Source organism: Manacus candei, unplaced genomic scaffold, assembly GCF_025592945.1.
Source record: "Manacus candei isolate 608988 ecotype Guabito, Panama unplaced genomic scaffold, ASM2559294v1 h1tg000115l, whole genome shotgun sequence".
Taxonomy (NCBI): Eukaryota; Metazoa; Chordata; class Aves; order Passeriformes; family Pipridae; genus Manacus; species Manacus candei.
The window spans coordinates 590,772-613,715 of record NW_026138163.1 but is presented as its reverse complement, the minus strand read 5'-3'; the positions used below and the strand labels follow the sequence as shown (position 1 = coordinate 613,715).

Sequence of the window (22,944 nt, the reverse complement as noted above, 5' to 3'; positions counted from 1 at the left end):
CTGGTAGCAGTTTTCCCTGGGCTCTAGCTTGCTATTTATCATAGTTATTTGCAGACAGGAAAGGGGAGAGAATTAAAAAATCTCTTTCTCCTTGCCCCCTCCACAACAAGTTGGAGGACATGTGGGTGTTGAAACATAGCTTAACAAACAGTCCAGCCTTGAGAGAGTGGGGAGAGCACAGGGGGGGTCAGTTTAACCGTTTGTCTGGTTTTCTTCCTTTTGAAGGAGGATTTATTTTTCTTAGGTGGGAAATTGCCAAAAATAAACAGCAAAATCAGACTGCAGTTCAGAGATTACACTCTCATCTCCGTGGAACCAGATCAAGAGAATGCTGTGGGTACAGTGAAGCCACCCCTGTACATTTGGGGTGGGCTGGGGAGTGCATGTGAGGCATGGGAGTTGTTGCTCTCCTGTGCAAAAGGTCTATAAGGGTCATGCAGTTACACTGAGCTGGATCCTGCATCCCATTAGGGTTTGTTAGGATACTGTGGGGTTGTTTGTTGAGTGATATGGCACATTCCAACCTTATGTAGCAGTTCGTTTGGATACATGTCCGGAATAAAGCCAAGTGCTAGAAATACTCAAACACACAAAATATCTTTTATTACAGTGAGAATAATAATAATAATAATAATAAACTTAGCAAGAGGAATTAAAAACTAAAAAAAAAGGATACAAAATAACTATCTTATCGGGTGGCATTAAAACAAATACTACGAACAGCATTTAATACAGTATTAACTAGTGAAAAAGAGATATCAAAAAAGGATGTTAACACAATATTATGGATAACACGATACTGGTTAGTAAAAAGGGAAACTAAAGGAAAAATAGTATAAACATAAAAGGGGAATTAAAGGAACACTAAAAGGATATTAAAAAGTTTGTTCTCTCAGGTGCTTCCTGTCAATAAACTGTGCTTACCCACACAGACAGGCCAGGGCTGCCAGGATCTGCAGCAGCTGGTCGGTGCCCGTGCTTAGCGGGCGTCCCCGTGGAACAACACAGTCTCCATGGCAGGATGAGGATCGCTCACCCCAGCAGTCCTGACACCCCATTTTATCAGCTCTACATTACACCACGTAGGGCCAGTACCCAGTATAAGGTGATGCCTGAGTGGCAGTCAAACCCCGCCTGTTCATCACCTGATAGCAACAGTCTGTGCATGCCCTGCTGTAGGGCAAGGGGTGAGCGACCCCTGCCCACAGAATCTGCCTCTCACCATCATCTTTCTCACCCCTATGTATGACCTCTCCCACTGTGTTTCAAGGGTAGATGTATCTATCTTGCAATATGTAGCAAAACCAAGGAAGAACTCAGCTCTGATAATAGGGGATATCAGGCTGACTTGCTGAAAAGCACAATGGACCTTACAATTAGCTTGTGCCATGAAGTTACATTACCATACTCTGGCTGGTTTCACATCCTAATATGATTCCTTTCTCACGCCTCTATGCTCCATTGATCATCTAATTCAAAAGTACCCCACTTACAGACATGAAACAGTTTAAAGTCCTGTAGATGTAGAGATGAAAAAGTCATATCTAAAATGTAGTGCTCGCTTGTTCCTAAGCATTTCCAAAATTCCTTCCCAGCAGGTACCATGATGGGTGGGCAGGAGGTGACTTGCTTTATTCAGACCATTCCTATACGTGTTATTGCTACTCTTTCACCCCTTTCTCTCTATTTCTTGGGTTGGTTTCTAGAGCTGTTTTGAAAGAAACACTTTTTTCAATCTCACATGTGAATATTTTCAAAGAAATACAAGATGTGAAAATCTAGTAAACCCAAGATTTAACAAAATGGTTAAATCACACTCCTTTATGTACTCTGAGCACTCTGCTACTGGCAGTTTGTGTAATTCTCCATAGATTGGAAATGTAACAAAGGATCAAGAAATTTTCTGTGTATTCTTTATTTCCTTTTAAAGTTTTTTTCTGTCATCAAATTGGGTGCAGGATTTGGTCCTGTCTTTGTGGAGGATGAATGCCACTGTCTTTTTATGTTTGATATTTTATTGCTTAGGGGGACTGTCAGTGGGAGAAGTGGTGGGAAGGAGCCTCCACTCAGGGGCTGGAGCTTCAGCTTCTAAAGAAGGCTGTACTTAATCAAAGAGCTGCAACTCAGGATTTCTCCCTGCATTCCAGAACTTTTCATTTAGCCAGCTGAGAGTGCCCAGGGCACAGCCAGGTTAATGTTTAACTCTTCCAACACTGGGTTCATCCCAAGGATATCCTGTCATCCTGAGAAGAAGGAAGGGAGATGCTGTGCCTGTTCCCTAGGGCTGGGCAGGAAGCAAAATCTTCAAAGCTGTGACCCTTCTGAGGGAGTTGATCTTGTGTTATTCCTCAGTAGTCAGCACTGAAAATTCTGTATCTGAGACACTGAATGAAAAGGAGAGTTGATGAGAGACTTGTGTGGGGGAAAGTGTTTTTTTGGTTTGTTTTTGTGGGGGTATTTTAATGTCAAATGAAGGTTGGATCATGAAAATCAGTCTTGTTACAGACAAAATTAGTAATGGCATTTAAATGCTTTCAGACACTGTAACCATTTTCCTTTCTTTCACTTTCTCACCCCTTGCAAATCAGAGACAGTTCCTAGAGGACAGGAGAATAAAATAAACAAAAAAAGAAATTGCTTTTCTCCTCTTGAGGCCTGTGTCAGGTCTGTTTTGAATGCATTTGAATCCTGCTGCTTCCAGGCTCTTTTTCAAGTAGCACCAGATAAATACCTGTGAACTACTGAGATGAGAGTGATCATTCTTACTTAACAAAAGGTTTCTCTTTTTTTTTTTCCTATCCTGTGTCCCTTTTGTGTTCCATGTTATGGAGTGACTATATTTTTGTTCTAAGCTAATTCACTGCTGCTGTTTTGGGCACAACTAATGTCAAGCAGCACACCTGTAACATGCCAGAAACAGGCTACAGTGGGTTGAAGACACAGCTTATGTTTGACTGTGTGTAAAGACAGAGAGTTAGTTGGGTTTATCTGATAGCCTGGCAGAAAGAGAGAGGAGCAGGACAAACTGTTTTCAGTAACTGTGCTGTTCAGACACCTGATAAGATTGAGAGTGCTTTGGAACAACTGATATGCTTTGAATAAGAAAAGAATAATCAAGTCCATTGGCACTGGCTTATCAGGAAGGAAGTAAAATGCCAGCACTTTTACATGAGCAAAAGGAAATGTTTTAGACACTTTGGGCCATTTTTCCACTGAAATTAAATAGCAGGAGGCTTTTGAGTGTACTGTAATAAATGGAAGGATTTATTACCTTGACAGAATGAGAGGTGAATGTGTTTAGAGAATAGTCCTCAGCAACAATAACAGCTCTTTGGATAAGTGGCCACATCTACTCATGCTTTTTTTGGTAGAGATTCAGTATTTATTTATTTATCTACTCTCCCCTACAGATGATGATAGTCTGGCTTTGGAATCAGCAACACACTTCAGCCACTAATACAAGGCAATATGTGAGCTGCTGCCGCTTCCAAAATGCAGTATCCTGGCATTTCAGTCAACTTTATAGTCTGGCAAAAATCCACTTGGCAATATTAAAATCTAGTTCTGAAGCACTTTTATTTCTGAAAGCTTTTGATGTCTTTTTATATCTCTTTAGCATATATTAAATTTCTTGGGAGCAGTGGCCAGGATGTACACTTGATGGATGACTGGGGTGGGGACTCTCCCCACCCCCTGCTTTTTTTTTCCTCCCCTTTAATTTTAAAACGAGGTGTGATAATTGTGCATTAGGTAAGGCTGGAACATGAATCCTACAGATGCAGCTGTTTGACAACATTAAAGTGGGGGGTTTGTAACACTGTTAGGTAAGTTAGCAGAGATTTTCCAAGCTGAGAAGGACAGCCTGCTGCCAAGCTCTGGCATCTGTCTTAAGAAGTCTTTTGCTTGAGGATGCCCTGAGGGAAATGATGACTGGATACTTTTCTGAAGGCACAAAAGGCCTGTTTTCTCTTCCATAGCATTCAGAATGGGACTCCTTGTTCCAGCCTGCCTGCTCAGGGTTTTGTGGTGCTGGGTTGGGGTTTTCATGTGTTTTTTCTCCTGGGATAAAGTTGTATACAGTGAATATTGATTATTCATCCCATGTCTGGGTCACTGTCTACATCCTGAATTTGACCCAGAGTCTGTGTAAATGAGGAATGCATTGAAACAAAGTCAAGGATCCTTCAGTGACTTGTTTCTCTGAGTTCAATCTTCTGAGACCTCTGATGGGTCTGGCAGGGCAGTGCCTGTGTGCAGAGGGGCAGGGAAACAGAGTCCCAGCCCAGCAGCAGTGCCAGGGAGCAGCAGCATTTGGCCTGTTGAGAGCTGCTCTTTTTCTCCTGCCCCCCTCCCCTTTCTGGGCCTCGGTGAGGCCTCAGTGCTCTGGGCCTTGGTCCCTGGGCTGGGCTGGGTCAGTCCTGTGGCCATGGCACTGCTGGCATGAGCTGGGCTCCACTGCACTCTTTCCACCACACAAGGGGCTCCATTTGCTCCGGGCACAGCCTGAAGCCTCAGCTCTTCTTCTCCAGGGCTCTCAAGAACAAGCCCAAGGAGCAGACTCTCCAGAGGGTCCTTGCCTTGCTGGTTTCTCCCTGGAGTCCGTGTGCTGCCCTCAGGGTCCCACTGTGGAGGCTGAGGGGCTGAGGCTGCTGCAGCTGGTGCTGGTGGTGGCCAGTGCCCCTGGAGATGGCAAATGGGGCCTGAGGAGCCCGGGGCCGATTCTCTGCTGCTGTGCTGGGGAGCGGGGCTGGCCCTGGGGCTGCAGGAGCTGCCTGAGCTGATGATGTGCTGAGCATTGCAGCCCCAGAGGGCCTGTCCCTGAGCTCCATGGCCTCCATGGCCTGCTGCAGGGCCAGACCTGAGTGTGCTGCTCTGCTGGGCTGGGGCAGGGGCAGGGAGATGGGGGGACCAGGGAGGGGCTGGACTGGGCAGTGCCAGGGAGAGGAAAACCCCAATGTTGAGCTGAAGTGTGTGAGTGTGCAGGGTGGGGGCTCTGCCACCACTTGGGCACCTCTGGAGTCAGCATTTCCTTTGGCAGCACAACTTATCTCGGAGGAGATCGTTTTGCAGAGTTGGCTTTTCCCCCTCTTTCCCAAGGTTTTCTCTTTTGTTTTCTCATCCCCTGAGGGGAAAAGGGGGAAGGGAAGCACATGTCGATCCCTGCTTTTATCTGTATACAAAAGGGAGCTGGGGTGGGGAGGGAGGGGGGGAACAAAGCGATTTCTCTCTCTATTCTCTCTCTTTTATCCCATTCCCGCCTCCCTCGCCACACCCCGGGCGACTGTTTCCCCGCCGCCCCTCCTCGCTCGTCCCGCGGGGCAGCTCTTTCAGCTCCGGGGCGGCGGAGACTCCTCCGGCGCGGCCCTTTGGTTTCCCTCGGTTTATTCTCCGGAGCTGATTCTGTTCCGAGCTCGCCCCCCTCTCTGGCGACCCCCGCCAGGGCCCGTCCCGGGGCGGCTCCTTCAGTGCCCCGGGCGGCGGGGACCCCTCGGGGCGGCTCCCCCAGGGCCCCGCCCGCCGCCGCCGCTCCCCGGGGCCCTCCCCGCTTCCTGCCGGGATCGGACACCGCCGGCGGCCCCGGCCCTGCCGGGCTCCATCAGCCTGAGCAATTGCTGCCAAGGAGGGGCCGGGGGCTTCCTCTTGGCCTTCGTCTCCCTGGCGCTGGGGCTCGGCTTCTACCTGCGCCAGAAGGTGAGGGGGGTCCCAGGGGGTCGTGTGTCCCCCCAGAGCGTCTGTGCCCCCCCGGGGACCCCCCACCCCGCTGTCACCCCCTTTTCTCTCCCCACAGAGCTCCTGAGCCGGCGGCGGCCGCAGCCCCTCCCCGGGGCCTCGGGCCCAGACTGGACCCCTCCTGTCCCTGTGAGGATTTTGGGGGGTCGTGTGTCCCCCCCTCCCCTGCTGCCACTCCTGATCCCAGGAAAGCTTCCCAGTTCTCCCCAGTCCTGGTTATTTGGGGCAGTGGGGGAGGGGGGGTGGATCACGAGGGGTGGAGCCGAGTTTGGGGGGGGCAGAACTGGCTCCGGGATGGATCGGGAATAGGGACTCCCCTGTTTCCACCCATGTAAACCCACTCTGGGGGGGCTTTGGGAGGGCACCTGCCCCTCAGTAGGCACCCAGCTCATCCCAAGAGGTGCTGGGAACCCCTCAAAACCTTCTTAGAGCTCCCCGAGGACCCCCAAACACACTCAAAGCCCCCCCAGGACCTCACCCAACCCCTTCTCTGGGGGGACTTCTCTGGGCACTGGTGGTGCTGGGAGCCCCCCCGGCTGCGGGCGAGGAGCTTTCGGGTGAGCGGGGGGTGGGAAGGGGGAGGTCGGTGGGAAAAGGGGGGGTTAGAGGGGATAAAGGGGTAGTGGGACCCCAAACTGAGTGGGAGGGGAGTGAGACCCCCCAAAAGTGGAGGGGGGGACCATTGAGAATGATGGGAAATAAGTGGGAGAGGTCAGGAGAGTGGGGAAAGAGGAGGGTGGGACCCCCAAACTGAGCATGAGAGGGCTGGGGAGTGAGGAGATGATGTGGAAGGGGTGAGAGAGGGGAGAAAAATGGGGATAGGGACCCCCAGAGTGATCCTAATTGGAGCTGGGGATTGAGTGGACTATGAAAAAGTGGGAGGAACAGGGAGAAGGGTAAAAGAGCAGGGGTAGTGTGGTGGGATAAACGGTCCCATGGGAGCATTTGGGCACAGGAGGGCTGGGAAAGGGGGGTGGCCCCTCTGAGCTCCCAACTTACTGTACGGTGCTGGGGGCTGCTGGATCCAATCTCAACCTTGGATCATGCCAACAGTTTCAGTTTAGAGAAATTACAGAAGTGTGACTGAATCACTTTGGTCCCCTAGGTTTTATTGATGGCAAATCAGATCTATTGATAAAAAGGAATTTATTTAGGGATACAAATGATCAGACAAAAGATCTTCATCAGAATTACTTAGTGCACAATATATACACTAAAACTACCAGGAGTACAGGATAAGATAGGACAGTGCTCTACACTAAAGCAATTGTTGAAGGAATTCTACTCAAGCTGGCACAAAACGAGAAATTCTTAATTAGAGACAGATGGAACTCCCCCAGACCAACGCTGGTGGGGGGATCTCTGCTCTCAACCTCCAGGAGTGACCCTGGGGGGGTCCCCAGCCAAGGCAGGAATCTCCACACACCCCCCAAGAAGGGTTCTGTTGTCAGAACCTGCCGCTGGGAAAGGGGACTGGCCCTTTGTGGTCAAAAGGGATGGACTGACAGTCACTGGACTCCAGGGGTTGCCTCCCCATCAGGGGCTTCATTCGGGGTGGAAGCAGCGGCTGAATCGGGGCACTGGTAGGGCTTCTCTTACTGGTGGGTCCGTTGGTGTTTGGTCAAGTTAGAGCTGTGGGTGAAGCTCTTCCCACACTCCCCACACTTGTAGGGCCTCTCCCCGGTGTGGATGCGCCGGTGGGTGACGAGGTGGGAGTTGTACTTGAAGCCCTTCCCGCAGTCGGTGCAGCGGAAGGGCCTCTCATCCGTGTGCGTCCGCTCATGCAGGAGGAGATTCCAGCTGGTCTGAAACCTCTTCCCACATTCTCCACACTGGTAGGGCCGTTCCCCAGTGTGGATGAGCTGGTGAGTGCGGAGGTGGGAACTCTGCCTGAAGCTCTTCCCACATTCCCCACACGTGTAGGGACGTGCCCCAGTGTGGATGTGCTGGTGGGTGAGGAGGTGGGTGCTCGTCCTGAAGCTCTTCCCACATTCCAAGCACCTGAATGGCTTCTCCCTGCTGGGAGGCTGCTCAGGCTTCACCAGGTCAGAGCCCTGGTTCAAGCTCCGGCCACCTTCCTCACACAGGCTGGCTCTTTCCTCCTCAGAGCACCCTGGGCTGGCTTTGGAGCCCCTCCTGCAGGAGGATGTCCGACCCTTTTCCTCCCCGCTGCCTTCCTGCACCGTGGAGCCTGGGGCAGGAAGCAAGAAGGACAGGCAGGGGATTTGCCTCCGGCCCACAGGGAAGGCCAAGGACATCCCCCCAACTCCGGCCCCGGCAGGACGGCGGCGCCAGCGGGGTTGTCCTGCAGCCGGGGCCATGCTGGGCTGACAGAGCCAGCACAACACCCGCCCAAAGGGACACTGACTTCCTCCTCACCTGCCTGGGGGGCCCAAGGCATCTTCCTCTTCCTCGCAGCCTCCTCCTCCATCCGCCCAAGCTTTGGGAAGGACAAATCCTGATGGGGGAAAACAAGGGCTGAGCTCGTTGGCTTGGGGGTTCCTCCTGCCCAAGTCCCTCTCTAGAACTCACCGGGCATCCTGTGACCATAAAAACCTCCCAAACACCAAGATTCAGGAAAAAAAACCCCTCAGAAATAGCAAGAAGACCCCCGCCCCCATACCATAACTGTGATTGCTAACAATCTAACCACTAAAACAGCAAAACATAGTCCAAACCAAACGTTTTCCATTAACGTCCTGGAGCACCTTTTTCAGGATAATCACCTGCAAAAGAAAATGCAGGGATGATCCACCTTGCACTCATTTTATGTTTCTTCTTAGAAGCATCCTTTGCTCTCCAGGTGAGTGCATTTAAGGGACCACTAAGTACCACTGGTACAGCTCCAACTGTAGGCAATTCCACTAGTGCCGGATGTCCAGAAAGGAGGGAGGGATGTTGGTTACCTTCAGGTTTTGGTGCATTTGGTATCCTGTCTCCCTCTTGTGATTGTATCACTGGAGGGACTGTGGACAGGATGGTTTTCCAGGGTACCTTTTTATCTGGCCATGATTGGACCAACATTTTTAGTTTATCTGTGGATTGGGCATCCATAAGAGATCTTGGGATTCCCTTTTGTAGACCCCTCATCCACAGGGTATACCTTCTTTCTTTGTGTTCTCTAAGATTATTGCGTTCCCCTAGCCCAGGGGAGAAGAATGCTTGAGCTTTGGATGACATTTTTTCCACAAAATAAAAACAAAAGTTGGAGTGAAACTTCTCTCGGGGTTGCCACGTGAAGTTACCCCACAAAAAATATTCACTCCTCACCCTAGAAAGTTACCACTTAAAACTATGTTACCAACTAAGAATTGAAATTTCAGTCCCTTCCCCCTGGGGGAGGGGCCCTGAGGGGGGTTGGGCAGGCTCCTCCCCTGGGAGGGTTCATGGGGTTAGAGGCTCCACCCCTGGGAGGGGCCCATGGGGTTAGAGGTTCCTCCCCTGGGAGGGGCTTATGGGTTAGAGGCTCCTCCCCTGGGAGGGGCTTATGGGTTAGAGGTTCCTCCCCTGGGAGGGTCCATGGGGTTAGAGGCTCCTCCCCTGGGAGGGTCCATGGGGTTAGAGGCTCCTCCCCTGGGAGGGTTCATGGGGTTAGAGGCTCCACCCCTGGGAGGGACCCATGGGGTTAGAGGCTCCTCCCCTGGGAGGGGCTTATGGGTTAGAGGCTCCTCCCCTGGGAGGGGCTTATGGGTTAGAGGCTCCTCCCCTGGGAGGGTCCATGGGGTTAGAGGCTCCTCCCCTGGGAGGGTTCATGGGGTTAGAGGCTCCTCCCCTGGGAGGGGCTTATGGGTTAGAGGCTCCTCCCCTGGGACGGGCTTATGGGTTAGAGGCTCCTCCCCTGGGAGGGTTCATGGGGTTAGAGGCTCCTCCCCTGGGAGGGCCCCTGGGGTTAGAGGCTCCTCCCCTGGGAGGGTTCATGGGGTTAGAGGTTCCACCCCTGGGAGGGTCCATGGGGTTAGAGGTTCCACCCCTGGGAGGGTCCATGGGGTTAGAGGTTCCTCCCCTGGGAGGGGTCCACGAGGTTAGAGGCTCCTCCCCTGGGAGGGTCCATGGGGTTAGAGGCTCCTCCCCTGGGAGGGGCCCCGAGGGGTTGGAGGCTCCTCTCCTGGGGAGGGGCCCAAGAAATTTAATCTTCACAACAAAAATTAGATGCAGCAAAATTAAACTTTTACGCCCCTCCTCCACCGACACTGAAAATGACGCACACACACCTCTCCTAATGGGGGGGGGACACGCCTTGCTTAATTACTCCTGCCGCCAAAGTAATAACACAAACTACGAAAATATCTGGTTCAGACCAACACTCTGCCTTCGAGGTATCCTGCTGACTACGGCAATTAGATGGTACAGACCCTTCTGAGGCTGTAACGAGGTTCTTTTAGGGGATTACTTCGAAGGCGAGATTAAGGCACAACACTAATGTAGGTCACAAACAGCCAATTAACTTTCTTTGCAACAATAAGTGACAGTGAAAGCGAGGGTGGGGGAGAAGAAGAGGGAGAGATAAGGAAAAAAAAGTCTAAAAAGTAAAGTGCAAGAGGTTACCAGCAGCTGAGAGAACCAGGTGTTGTCAGCTTTCAGGCAGTCAGGAAGGATCGCTGGGGAGAAGCAGGTGGTGAACAGACTGGAGACGAGCAGGAGACGCAGGCAGGTGGGACAGGAGCAGGACGGAGGCAGGTGAGATGGAGCCAAGCAGGACGGAGCGAGGAGTGGAGTCAGCAGCCAGCACGGGACGCTGGGCGACTGGACTGGACCCCACAACAATTCTGGGCACTGCCTTAAACCCCCCCGGTGGGCTCTCACTGGCCAGTTTGGCTGCGGGGAGATCTTTCCACGGTGTCCATTGGTTAAGCAGCTTGGCAGGCTGGCTCTGCCCAGGCGGGAAAATGTAGCACCTTTCTGTTGGAGACTCTCCAGGAGGCCAGCAAGCAGCCCAAAATGTCCCCCTAAGTGGATGAAGGCAGCCCTGCTAAAGGCTAAAGTCAATGTCTGCCGTTTTGTTCAGTCACTGGGCTCCGGGGGGAGATGAACTGTCTTCTCTTGTTTCAACTCATGTTTTCACCCATAAAAATCAGGATTTCTGCCCCTAAAAAGAACGCTCCTGGCACATGATGGTGGAAAATAAAAAACACAGATTAAATGATCTTAAGGAGATATTAAGCCTCTCTTCTGGAGATTTAGGAGTGCAGAGACAGAGATTTTCCATGAAAGGTGGGTTACATCTACCATCTCTTTTGAATGCCAGAGCTCTCACAAACCAGCTCCATGTCCCCACTGCAGCAGAGAAAAGCTGAGTCCTTGCAAAGACATGGTCAGAAGTCCTGCTCCTCACACCACCCTCCCTTTGGGCTGACCAGCAAAAAGGAAATGCATTTCAATTTTGGTTTCTTTCTGTGCAAACGGAGTGCCTTTGCTCAGAAGAGTCTGTTCTACATTTTCTCCCTGTCCTTTATTAGATAATTTTAAGGTTCCACCATCTCTAACCATTCTATGATTCTATGTGGGTTTTTTTTTGTTTTTTTTTTTTAAAGAGCTCCTCATGCCAAGAACCTGCAAATGTCCAACAGCAGTCCCATGCCCCAACTGGGTGAACAAACACAAAGAATTCCCTCAGCTCACTCCTTCATTTGGGCAAATTGCAAACAGCAAAGCTGAGAAACTCTTTGATGTATCACGAGTACCTTTGATTTGAGATCACTCTGCATTCCAACTTCCCTCTCTGAGCAGAGAAAGAAGGAGTCTTTGGTCCTTGGGAGTCCATCACAGAATTCCTGCTTCAAATGGTCCCCTCAGCCAGCAAAAAGCAGAGCTCAGGGGAAGGAGCTACAGGAAGGTCTGAGAGAAGAGAGAGAGCCTGAGAGTGGGGTGGCTGTGAGATGTGTAATGTTTGGCTGCAGAAGCCTGGTCTAACTCAGCAGTGACTTTTCCTCCTCAACAGATCAAAATACCCTGAGGAAGGAGCAAATGTCCAACAGCAGCTCCCTCACCCAGTTCATCCTCCTGGCATTGGCAGACAGGCGGGAGCTGCAGCTCCTGCACTTCTGGCTCTTCCTGGCCATCTCCCTGGCTGCCCTCCTGGCCAACGGCCTCATCCTCAGCGCCGTAGCCTGTGACCACCACCTGCACACCCCCATGGGCTTCTTCCTGCTCAACCTCTCCCTCACAGACCTGGGCTGCATCTGCACCACTGTCCCCAAAGCCATGCACAATTCCCTCTGGGACACCACAACCATCTCCTACATGGGATGTGCTGCACAGCCCTTTTTCTTTTATTTCTTCATGTCAGCAGAGTATTCCCTCCTCACCATCATGTGCTACGACCGCTACGTTGCCATCTGCAAACCCCTGCACTACGGGACCCTCCTGGGCAGCAGAGCTTGTGCCCACATGGCAGCAGCTGCCTGGGCCACTGGCTTTCTCATTGCTCTGCTGCACACAGCCAATATATTTTCCCTGCCCCTGTGCCAGGGCAATGCCCTGGGCCAGTTCTTCTGTGAAATCCCACACATCCTCAAGCTCTCCTGCTCACACTCAGGCTACCTCAGGGAAATTGGGCTCATTGGGTAAGTGGATGTTTAGTGTTCTCTTGTTTCATTTTCATTGTTTTCTCCTATGTGCAGATCTTCAGGGCTGTGCTGAGGATCTCCTCTCAGCAGGGACGGCACAAAGCCTTTTCCATGTGCCTCCCTCACCTGGCCATGGTCTCCCTGTTTATCAGCACCTTATTCTTTGCCTCTCTGAAGCCCCCGTCCATCTCCTCCCCATCCCTGGATCTGGCACTATCAGTTCTGTACTCGGTGGTGCCTCCAACACTGAACCCCCTCATCTACAGCCTCAGGAATCAGGAGCTCAAGGATGCTCTGAGGAAACTGATAACTGGGTGTTTTTCAGAAGCAATAAACTCTCTTTCTTCTGCATGTTATGGACCTCATTAAAGGCCAATACTGTTCTGTAATTCATTAAAGGCCCACCATACCTTCCAAATTTTTTTGCTCCTGGTAGGGATGTTTTTTTTTGTGCAAATTTGTTCACACAAAAAAATCTTTATGCATATAAAAATATATATAAAGATATATATAACGTATATACATATTTTTATATAGATAAACACCATTTTCAATTCAGTGTAGGCCTTTCTAGCCTGGCCCACAGGCTGTACAAATTGTCAATTGTACTCACTGTGTGCTTAAACCAAATAAAGAACTCTGCATTGGCTTGTTTGCCTGACATCTTTCCTCTCTGACTTCTCTGCAGCTACAGGGTCGGTGCCTCTGTGCAGAGCTGGGCCAGAAAAGAGTCCCAGCAGAGCAGCACTGCCAGGGAGCAGCAGCCCTTCTCCTGTGTGGCCTCCTCTCCCTTCCCTTCCACACTGTCCTGCAGAGCCCTGTGTTGTTGGAGGCCTCAGTGCTCTGGCAGTCGGTGCCAGTCCTGCTGCAGGACTGTCCAGGGACTGCAGGCAGGGACAGCCACGGGCACTGCTGGCACAGAGCTGACCTCTGCAGCAGCACTGCCATCCTGCAGGGGCATCTCCTCAGGCCAGGGCCTCAAAGCTTCCATCTGCTTTCCACTTTGCTCTCCAGGATGTGCCCAACACAACGCCCTGCAGAGGAAAACAGCAGTGACCAGCACAAGGGTGGGAGTGCTCAGGGTGGGGGCACCCAGCAGTGCCCTGGCACAGCCAGCGCCGCTCCCAGCACTGGCCTCTCACCCCAGGCCATTGGACTTGTTCTTCCCTCCAAGGAGGGACAGCAAATGACCAGCTCAGGAGTCCATGTTTGCACTGCATGGACAAGACATGCCCATGTGTCACGGCTTGGGGCTGGGAGGGTGGAAGGCTTAGACAAAGTTGATGGCAGAAGTCGTCTTGTTGAGCTACGAGGGGCAGAAAGGACCCCCTTGCTTTCTAAAGTCCTTCTCAGAGAGGAGCCTGGGGTGGCTGGATCCAATCTCAGGCTCAGATTTTGGTTTAGATTGAAGGAATTATAGAGGTGTGATTCAATCACTTTGTCCTGCAGGTAACAGTGATGATAAATCAGAAATATTTCTATAAAATGAATGATTTATTATGACAAATGAACAGAAAATTGATCAGACAAATGAACAGACAAAAGACCTTAAAGAGATTTATTTACTGCACAGTATAAAAGCCAAAACCTCCTAGTAGTATAGTGTAAGATACGCCAGTGCAGTCTATCAAAGTAATTCTATTAAAGTAATTGGATCAAAGCCAGCCAGAAGAAACAATCCTGAAACACAGAGTGAGGTAACTCACCCCACAATGACAGGGGGTAGTTCTCTCTCTTTCACTTAACCCCTGGGCAATGACCATGAGGAGCTGTCCCTGCGTCATGGCAGAAGCTCCACACACTTCAAGGAAGTCTGGGGAAGAATCTGCCACAGGAAAGTTGGACAAGGCTTTTATAGTTATCAAGGGTTTGACTGCCAGATATATTACAAGGCCAGGGAGCAGCTTATCTGTCAAATCCTGCTTCAAAAAGCACTATGTGTGTTTGAAGTTTCATGAAGCATTCTGGGGTTAGCATAATTCAACATTAAAAACAGCACCTTGACACCAGCAGTTACTCACCACAGAGAGTGTGCATGGTTTGCATTCTCTGACCATTGTTTAGGTATTCTTAGAGCAGAGCATCCTGCCAGAAATGGCCCCTTTATTCCATGAGGTTCCAAAAACTCTCAGGGTTCCTTTGGTTCCATGGGGCCCTGCAGTGTCACAATGGCTCCTTGATTCCAGGATGTTCCAAAACATCCCAGGGTTCCCTTGGCTCCAAGAGGCTCCCCAGTGTCCCACCGGCCCCTGGATTCCAGCAGGCCCTGCAGTGTCCCAATGGCCACTGGGTTCCAGGAGCCACAGCGGCTGCCGCCGGCGTCTGTGCCCGGAGCCGCCGCTCCCACGGGGCTGCCGCACTCACCGCCGGGGTTGCCGCTCGCGCAGCCGCCGCTCTGCCCCGGCTGCACCGGGACCCGGCACCGCCTCGGGCCTGCGCTGCCGCCTCAGCGGCCACAGGGACACAGCCATGGGGGACCTTTGCTCTGACACTGATGGGGCCTGGCTTTGTTCTGCTTGGGGCTGGGCTTTAGGAAAATTGCTGTTCATTTTCATGCTCCACTGGAACACCTCCTGAATTCCAAAGGTTTCCTAATCCAGGGGAGGGGTTTCTATGGCATCGGAGGTGCCGCCCCCCGGGACACATTGTCAATGAACCATCCAGCTGACTGGGATGGGTGTAAGAGCTGGGGAACACAGGATAATCAGTCATCCCCTGAAAACCTTGGAACATTCCCTGACTGAATCATAACCCAAATGGAACAGTTTGGATACAATTCCCAAACAGTTTGGAAACTCCAGTCATTCCTGACACCAGGATGGAAATTCAGCAGATAACTAAAGCCAGTCCCCTTGGGAGCCCACAACGAGCAGGGCTGAGGGAGGCCCTGGCAGCTCCCCAGCACCTCCCTCTCAGTGGGACACCTCTGGCAGCCTCTCCCAGCTTGGGAACCCTCCAGTTTGCAACACTCCAAAGACCTTTGCTGATGCCCAGGACAATTCTGATCCCCCTCAACAAACACTCCTCCAGCTGTGCCCCTTGTCTGGTGGGAAACACAAAGGGATTTGGGGGAGTGTTTCCCTGACAACCAGGAGAATTTGGGAGAGGGACCTTTCCACACCCAGCTATTGATGTGTCCACACATCTCTGCCTGGGTGTGGGTGTGAATTGACTGTGGTGTGAATGTTGTTATTGTGAATCTATAATTCAGTCACTGTTAAAATTGTAGCAAATGCTATTGAATCACCTGAAAACTGTTCAATTGGTCAATGATTAGGTGCTACTAATGTCTTTTGCCCCCTTATTTTTGGATCCAAAACCTTTGCGTCCTGACCCTCTTGCATCCCAAGGCTCTGTGTAAATCATTCCCTTTCATCAAAAAATATGTATTTTTTGTGACTTTCACTTTAAAATATTCCTCCTTAACTAAACTACAAAACAATTCTAATTAGTTGTTGATGTCTTGAAGACTTGAAGAGAATTAAAGAAAGAAAATTAATTTGTTTTTCAATGTTTTAATGGGTCCCACAGTGTGTTTGGAGTTGCATCAGCTGTCAGTCCAAAATGGATCATGTCAGAACTGGTAAGACTGGGGGGTGAGGAGCAAGAATGATCATACAGAGTCAGTCTGGATCTCCTGAGGAGACATTCAGCATCAAGATCACTTGGAGAACACTTCTATCACCTCTCCTCTGAACTACAAAATTACCCATCATTGAATTAAAAAAAAAATAGAAACCATGAAGACTTGTTTTGAAATTGCCTTGAAGACAATTAAAGGAAGACAAAGAGATCCTGAGGGATTTCTGCATTTTAATGAGCCCCACGGGGTGTTTGCAGCCCAGCCCATGATCCTGAGGTACTGAGAGAAGATTGAAGCAGCTGCTGAAGAAGTCAGAAGCCAAAGTGCAAGTGCCTTGAAGCATTGCTGGGCCCCACTGAGGGCAGGCACTGCCAAAGCCTCCCCAGGGACTCCTTGGAGCAGCTCCTTGGAGGCCAGGAGTGCAGGCAGACAAAGGCTCTGGGCAGGCCCCTGCAGTGCTGAGCAAAGCCTGCCTTGGTTTTGTGGAGCACAAAGGCCAAGGCCTGAGCCCCAGGCCCTGGCCCAGCAGATCCTGTCCCTCCCGGCTGGCTCAGGGCTGTTTGGGGGGCACTGGGATGGGAGGGGGAGGAACAACAAAGGCCCAAAACTGGGCAACCCCTGCCAGGCTCCTGAGGGAGGGGCGAGGCAGAACCCAAGTGCAGAACCTGCCAGGCAAGTTGCTTGTGGTGTCCTGAGTGGCAGAGGCAGCTGCCAGAGGCAAGGGGACAAAGGCCTGGGTGCCTTTGGGCCTTGCAGCCCTGCCAGAGCCCTTGGCCATCTCTCCTGCAGGCTGTCCTGCCCTGGCCCTGCTGCTGCTCTGGCCTTGCAGGCTGCACACACCCCTCCTGCTTTCCCACCCCCTCCCAGCAGCATTTCTAGACCCTCCCTGATGGCTCTGCACCAGCTCTGGCTGTTGCCATGTGCACTTGGCCTTCTGAACTTGGATCCTGAGCCCCTGTGCCACAGGACATCCCTGCCAGAGCCCAGGCCCTTCTCCTGGGGGTCACTGCAGAGCTGAGCAGATCCAGGTCACCTCCCATTCCTCTGCCAACCCCCTGGGCCTGCTCTGGGCCCTCCAGGTCCTTGCCCTGCTCCCAGGGGCTGTGGGGGTGCTGAATGGTCAGGGCTTGGGGTTTAGAGCTCAGGGTGGGGAGTAGACAGAACTTTGGGAGGTTTGTTGTTCTGCTGGCAGTGTCTGGTTCATGATTAGGGGAAGAGATTTTTAGGCTGGGTTAGGATTAAAGCTTGGTTTTTCATACTGGTAATACAGGTTTGGGATTGGGGTGGGCACTGGAGGACAAATAAGAGTCTGGAGTTCTGGGTTTGGGCTTTTTCTGGCTTGGAATTAGAGCAGTGGTGTCCTAGTTAGAACAACTGGGACCGATTCATCACTGGATAGGTATAGCCCAAACCTGTGTATTCTATGGCCCTCCATGCCATTTCCCAGAAACTCTTGTCAAGGGGGGGGGGGGGAGGGCCTGCCTGTGGGGGGATGTTCCTGTCCTCATACCCTTTTATGGAATTCCCCGCTCTGAGCATCCTCATACCCTTTTATGGAATTCCCCACTCTGAGGGAAGGATTGACCATTCCTTTTATGGAATTCCCCGCTCTGTGGGAAGGATTGACCATTCCTGCCTGAACTGGAGAATATATAAACCTGGAGTTTCAGAACTTTTCTACCACTCGTGGGACCCAGAGGAGAGGAAGACTGCAGCTCATCGCTCTCAACCCGACTGAGACCACCACCCTCAACTGGACTGCAATCACCACTTTTGACCAGACTGCAACAGCTCTCCCACCAGCAGGTTTTTTCCCTTCTCCCTTTACTTTGGACTCGGGGGGGAGGGGGGGGCCCAAGGAACACCACTTTGTTCAGGCCCCAGGGTGCTGGGTTATACATTTGGGTTTTGTGGGTTAAGACCAATTGTTAGTTTGTATAATTGTACTTATTGTATTATTTTAATAATTTGTTATTCTGACTTATAATCTCTCCTTTGAGTTGAGTTCATTTCCCCTGCTGGTTAACTTGGGGGGCTGATGGGAAAGGGGTGGGAGGGGTGACTGAGGGGAGAGCAGGAGCGGGGTTGCCGTGGGGGTGCCTCGGTGTCCTCATGCCTTGATTCCTGGAGAGCGAGGGAGGCTGGAGATAGGGAGGAGCTTCGAGAGTCCTGAGAGCCTGGAGAGGGGGGGCACAGAGAAGGGGAAGCCTGGACAGTGGGGACCCCTGGGATCCCCTAGGACAACAAAGTGGAGAACCTGGAGAGGGGGAATTTCTGGGAATGCGGCATCCCGAAGGCGAGAATCAGAGGAGAAGGGACTCTTGGGACCCCCAACACTCTCAGCATCTCTAGGTAGAACCCTCAGCATCCCAGATGGGGGAGACTCTCTGAACCCTAGAGGGGGGAAACCAGAGAAGGGGAAATCTTAGGAGAATTTTTTTGGGCTAATCTTCATATTTTAGAGTATTTTTTAGGTGAATCTCAACTTTTTTCAGTTTGGGGGGGCAGGAGTCTTCTCACTCTTTCGTATAGGCTTTTGCCTGAATCTCGATGATTTGGGGTTTTCTGGGCTGAGTCTTGGTGTTTTGGAGGTTTTTATGGACACAGGATGTCCGGTGAGTTCTAGAGATGGACTTGGGCAGGAGGAACCCCCAAGCCAATGCACTCAGCCCTTGTTTTCCCCCCATCAGGATTTGTCCTTCCCAAAGCTTGGGCGGATGGAGGAGGAGGCTGCGAGGAAGAGGAAGATGCCTTGGGCCCCCCAGGCAGGTGAGGAGGAAGTCAGTGTCCCTTTGGGCGGGTGTTGTGCTGGCTCTGTCAGCCCAGCGTGGCCCCGGCTGCAGGACAACCCCGCTGGCGCCGCCGTCCTGCCGGGGCCGGAGTTGGGGGGATGTCCTTGGCCTTCCCTGTGGGCCGGAGGCAAATCCCCTGCCTGTCCTTCTTGCTTCCTGCCCCAGGCCCCGAGCTGAGGAGGGAGAGCCCAGAGGACAAATCCCCCCGTGAGACCCTGGTGGGAGAGGCCGTTTTGAAGGGCTCCCCGGCGCAGGAAGGCAGCGGGGAGGAAAAGGGCCGGAGATCCCCCCGCAGGAGGGGCTCCAAAGCCAGCCCAGGGTGCTCTGAGGAGGAAAGAGCCAGCCTGTGCTGGGAAGGCGGCCGGAGCTTGAGGGGGAGCTCTGAGCTGGTGGTCCCTGAGCAGCCTCCCAGCAGGAAGAAACCCTTCCAGTGCTTGGAATGTGGGAAGAGCTTTAGGTGGATCACCAGCCTCCTCACCCACCAGCACATCCACACTGGGGAACGTCCTTACACCTTTGGGAATGTGGAAAGAGCTTCAGGCAGAGCTCCCATCTGATCCGACACCAGCACATTCACAGTGGGAAACGGCCCTACACGTGTGGGGAATGTGGGAAGAGGTTTCAGACCAGCTGGAATCTCCTCCTGCATGAGCGGACGCACACGGATGAGAGGCCCTTCCGCTGCACCGACTGCGGTTTGCAGATGTAATGAACTGCACCGATATTCTCAGCACAGAAAAGGGTACAAAACTCCTTACTTTTTTCCACTGTTTTCTTGGAATGACTTGTGAACTGAAAACCAGTGAGTTTCATCAGAAAGGACAGATCTGTTTCTAGACTTTCAAGCTGAGCTTTCAGGTCTGATGGAGATTCATGTCCCTTGGATTCTCCCTGCGTTTCTCTTTGGAATGATTTTCTAGAATGGAAAAAGAACAAAATAAAATCAAAAGGGCAAAAGAGCTGGATGTGAGAACAGGTTTTGTCCCACCAGTACAGCAATATCACTAAATAAGAGGCATCTGAAATGTGATCTGATGGTTTCCAGATCAAGATCAGTTTTCAAGAGTCAAACCTCAGTTGGATCATATTGCTGGGAACAGCAAACTACTGAGATTGACACAAACACTTTCTGTTCACTGCCAGGTAGACACAGCCTTTATTACAAATCTGGAGGTGCAAGTGTCCATTTCAAGGAACAGCCAACAAAAATGAGCTAAGATGCCTTTACTCATCTAAATGACTTATTTTATCCATGGATTATACATTTACTATGAAATATCAGTTAAATAATGGCATTTAAAAGCCACAACGTGGCACTTCTTTAGCACATAATGAGTCACACCTCTGCATGTCCCCAACCTCTCTCTTTTTTTCCCTTTTTCCCAAATAAACACCCCCTGAGCTGTTTGACAGGGCACAATGGAAACGTGGCCTTTGCAGCCAACAGCTCTGCAGGGCCCACACAGTAACACCCCTGACATCATGCTCAGACTGCCTTGTAAAGGATAAAGAAAGCAAAACCCTAAAAACCCACAAACCACCAACAGAAGGCAGCAAAGACAGATCAAATATTTATTATTTTCATTTTTTCCTATATAGCCCATTTTCTAAACAAGATCAGCACTGTAAAAATAAGCTTTTGCCTCTGTGTTAGGACTTTCCTTATGCCAAACAATTCTGACACAGAAATACTATTAATGCAATGTGTGAAAAAAGGCATACATTGACTTCAATATCTCCTCCTCAGAAAAAAAGGTGGATTCTTGCTGGATATCTTCGTACTTTTCTGTCAATAGTTTTATTTCTTCTTCCAGTGCCTGGATTTCATCTTCATAAACTTGATAAACGTTGTTGTCCATTTCTCAGAATCAGTGTTACTCCACAAAACAAAATAACTATATTTCTCAGGAACAAACAAACACAGAATTAATTTTTAAAAAATGCAAATGTAACATTAGACAATTGTTTCTCCTACCTCCCTACTTAAAATAAGACAAATTAATTAGATATTATCAGTTTTGAAAACTGAAAAACTGGTACATACAGGTTTTAAACATCCCAGGGAGCTCTGACACCTACAGTAATTTATACCTCCATAAAGAATTCTGTTTGCTATGGAAGATTAAACTAATATTTTAACCTTGATTCTTAGGAACCAAATTTGACAGGAATTCTTGAAAACAGAATTAAGCTTGCAGTAAAACTGTCCTTAATGCTACAGTGTCCTGTCATCAACTTAACACCTGCTTAAACCCTAGAGAGTCCACCCAAGCTGATGCTACAAGAGCAGAAAAGTCACTTGTTCCGTAATTCTGGATGTAACAAACCTTCCTACAAAACACAACTCACTCAGCTCAAAGCATCACCAGCAGGAGAAATCATACCTTTGGCAAACCTGTGAACACAGGCAGCTCCCAGATAGCAGCAGGGATGGGACAGAGAACTGATCTCTGACTTGACATAGAAAAAGAAAAAAAAAAGGAGAGTTTTCTTCAAAACAGATATTAGCTTTGAAAAAAAAAATCGTAATTTTGTTGCATTGATTCCTCAAAGAATTAATTAAATCCAATCAAAGCTGAAGTAATTTTAAGACACAGATCACTGCACAGCCTCCAAAGATAAAGTTAAATTAGGAATCTAATGGGGTCAAAGGATCTTTAAGGATCTTTTTAACTAATCGTGACTTGATCCAGGAGCAGATGCAGCTGGTTTAAATTTGCTGTAACAGAACAACAAACTGCTCTACAGGTAAAACCCAGTCCTAATCAGATATAAAACCGGGATCCAGCTGTGACCAATTCACCCAGCACTCAGCTGGTGAGATGAGGCACAGCTGTCCCTGACACAGCAGCCTGATCTGCCTTTTGGTTAAACACCAGGAAAGAGGCACAAACTGCAACCATGTTTCACAAATAATTCAAAATAAATAAATCTCAGTGTTCAGGGAAAATAACAATAACCTGACACGTTCAGAGGACTGTAGAGGATATTATGCAGCTTGACACTGATGTATTAATATTTTCAACCAGGAAAAAAACATAAGTTGACTTCATGTGTTCTTAAACCATCCCTACTGTACCTGCAAGATCCACACTAACACTGTTCAATAAAAAGGGATGAGGGGGGAATAGGATTTTGTTGGTTTATTTCGTAAGAAAGAGCATCTGAATAAGACTTATAAGAAAATAACATTAAAACATGTTTTGCACTAGAAACTCAGTGAGTAAATAAAGAATATGCAATTAAAGAATCACCAAGATTGTACCTAATCATGACTGACCCTGACATTTTGAAGCAATTTGGTGCATTAAATGCCAACATGCAACGAATAGAAGTTATCAAGTTTTAACGCACCCTATTAGCTTGGGGGGATTTTTTTTTAACTAGACACAGTGAGGAAAGTTATGGTCATAATAAAGAGCACGGTGGGGAAAAAAGAAAAATATTTCAGCAGCCAGAACTTTACCCCTTTACCCCAGAACTTTTACCCTTTTGCTGACCCCTCTTTTAACAGCAATAACAGGACACACAAACTGCTTACAGCTACTTGAACCAAAGGCTTTCGCCAGGCTGCAGAAGACTTGTTGTGACCGCAAAGAGCTTTAACTCCAGAAAACAAATACCCATTAATTAATTATTTTTAAGTAAATAAAAACTTCTGCAAACAGGCAAACACCTCTCCTCACCCTAAGCATGTGCACGTATATCACACGTGTGGATATACCGCATAAATGTGTATATTTATGCATGCTTGTGCATTGACAGTGCATATTCCACATTGCTACATACCTGCCCGGCTCTGAGAGGGGTCGGCAGGACCCGGCGCTCAGGGAGCGGAGAAAGGAGGACCCGGACTCGGACTCGGACTCGGCTGTGAGGAAGGAGCGGAGGCCCCGAACCCGGACCCGGCTGTGAGGGAGGAGCGGAGCCCTCAGACCCCGACCCGGACCCGGCTGTGAGGGAGGAGCGGAGCCCTCAGACCCCGACCCGGACCCGGCTGCGAGGGAGGAGCGGAGCCCCCGGACCCGGCTGTGAGGGAGGAGCGGAGCCCCCGAACCCGGACCCGGCTGTGAGGGAGGAGCGGAGCCCTCAGACCCCGACCCGGACCCGGCTGTGAGGGAGGAGCGGAGCCCTCAGACCCGGACCCGGCTGTGAGGGAGGAGCGGAGCCCCGAACCCGGACTCGGCTCTGAGGGGGCGCGAGCACCACCCGGACCCAGCGCGCGCTGCCCGCGCCTTTCAAACCGCGCGCCCGGGCGCTACCACAGCTCCTC

The 22,944-nt window shown here is 50.5% G+C and overlaps 1 protein-coding gene and 1 long non-coding RNA gene across 2 annotated transcripts; one reads left to right on the top strand and one right to left on the bottom strand.

Moving 5' to 3' along the window:
• Positions 1-17,352: 17,352 nt before the first annotated feature.
• LOC127461912 (zinc finger protein 497-like) lies at positions 17,353-19,633 on the top strand. The gene is made up of 3 exons (XM_051770118.1): positions 17,353-17,685; positions 18,570-18,648; positions 18,837-19,633. The coding sequence occupies exons 2-3, from the start codon at positions 18,597-18,599 to the stop codon at positions 19,226-19,228; spliced, it is 444 nt and encodes a 147-aa protein (XP_051626078.1). The 5' UTR covers positions 17,353-17,685; positions 18,570-18,596; the 3' UTR covers positions 19,229-19,633.
• Positions 19,464-22,542, bottom strand: LOC127461917 (uncharacterized). The gene is made up of 4 exons (XR_007900230.1): positions 22,461-22,542; positions 21,056-21,125; positions 20,394-20,566; positions 19,464-19,587 (listed from the first exon to the last, which is right to left on the bottom strand). It is a non-coding gene; the product is annotated as an uncharacterized LOC127461917 (long non-coding RNA).
• Between the last annotated feature and the right edge of the window lie 402 nt (positions 22,543-22,944).

Bases quoted from the DNA above. Each gene is read 5' to 3' on its own strand.
- LOC127461912 (XM_051770118.1), top strand. From the start codon at position 18,597: ATGGAGGAGGAGGCTGCGAGGAAGAGGAAGATGCCTTGGGCCCCCCAG. The intron at 18,649-18,836 runs GTGAGGAGGAAG...TTCCTGCCCCAG, and splicing joins GCCTTGGGCCCCCCAGGCAG to GCCCCGAGCTGAGGAGGGAG.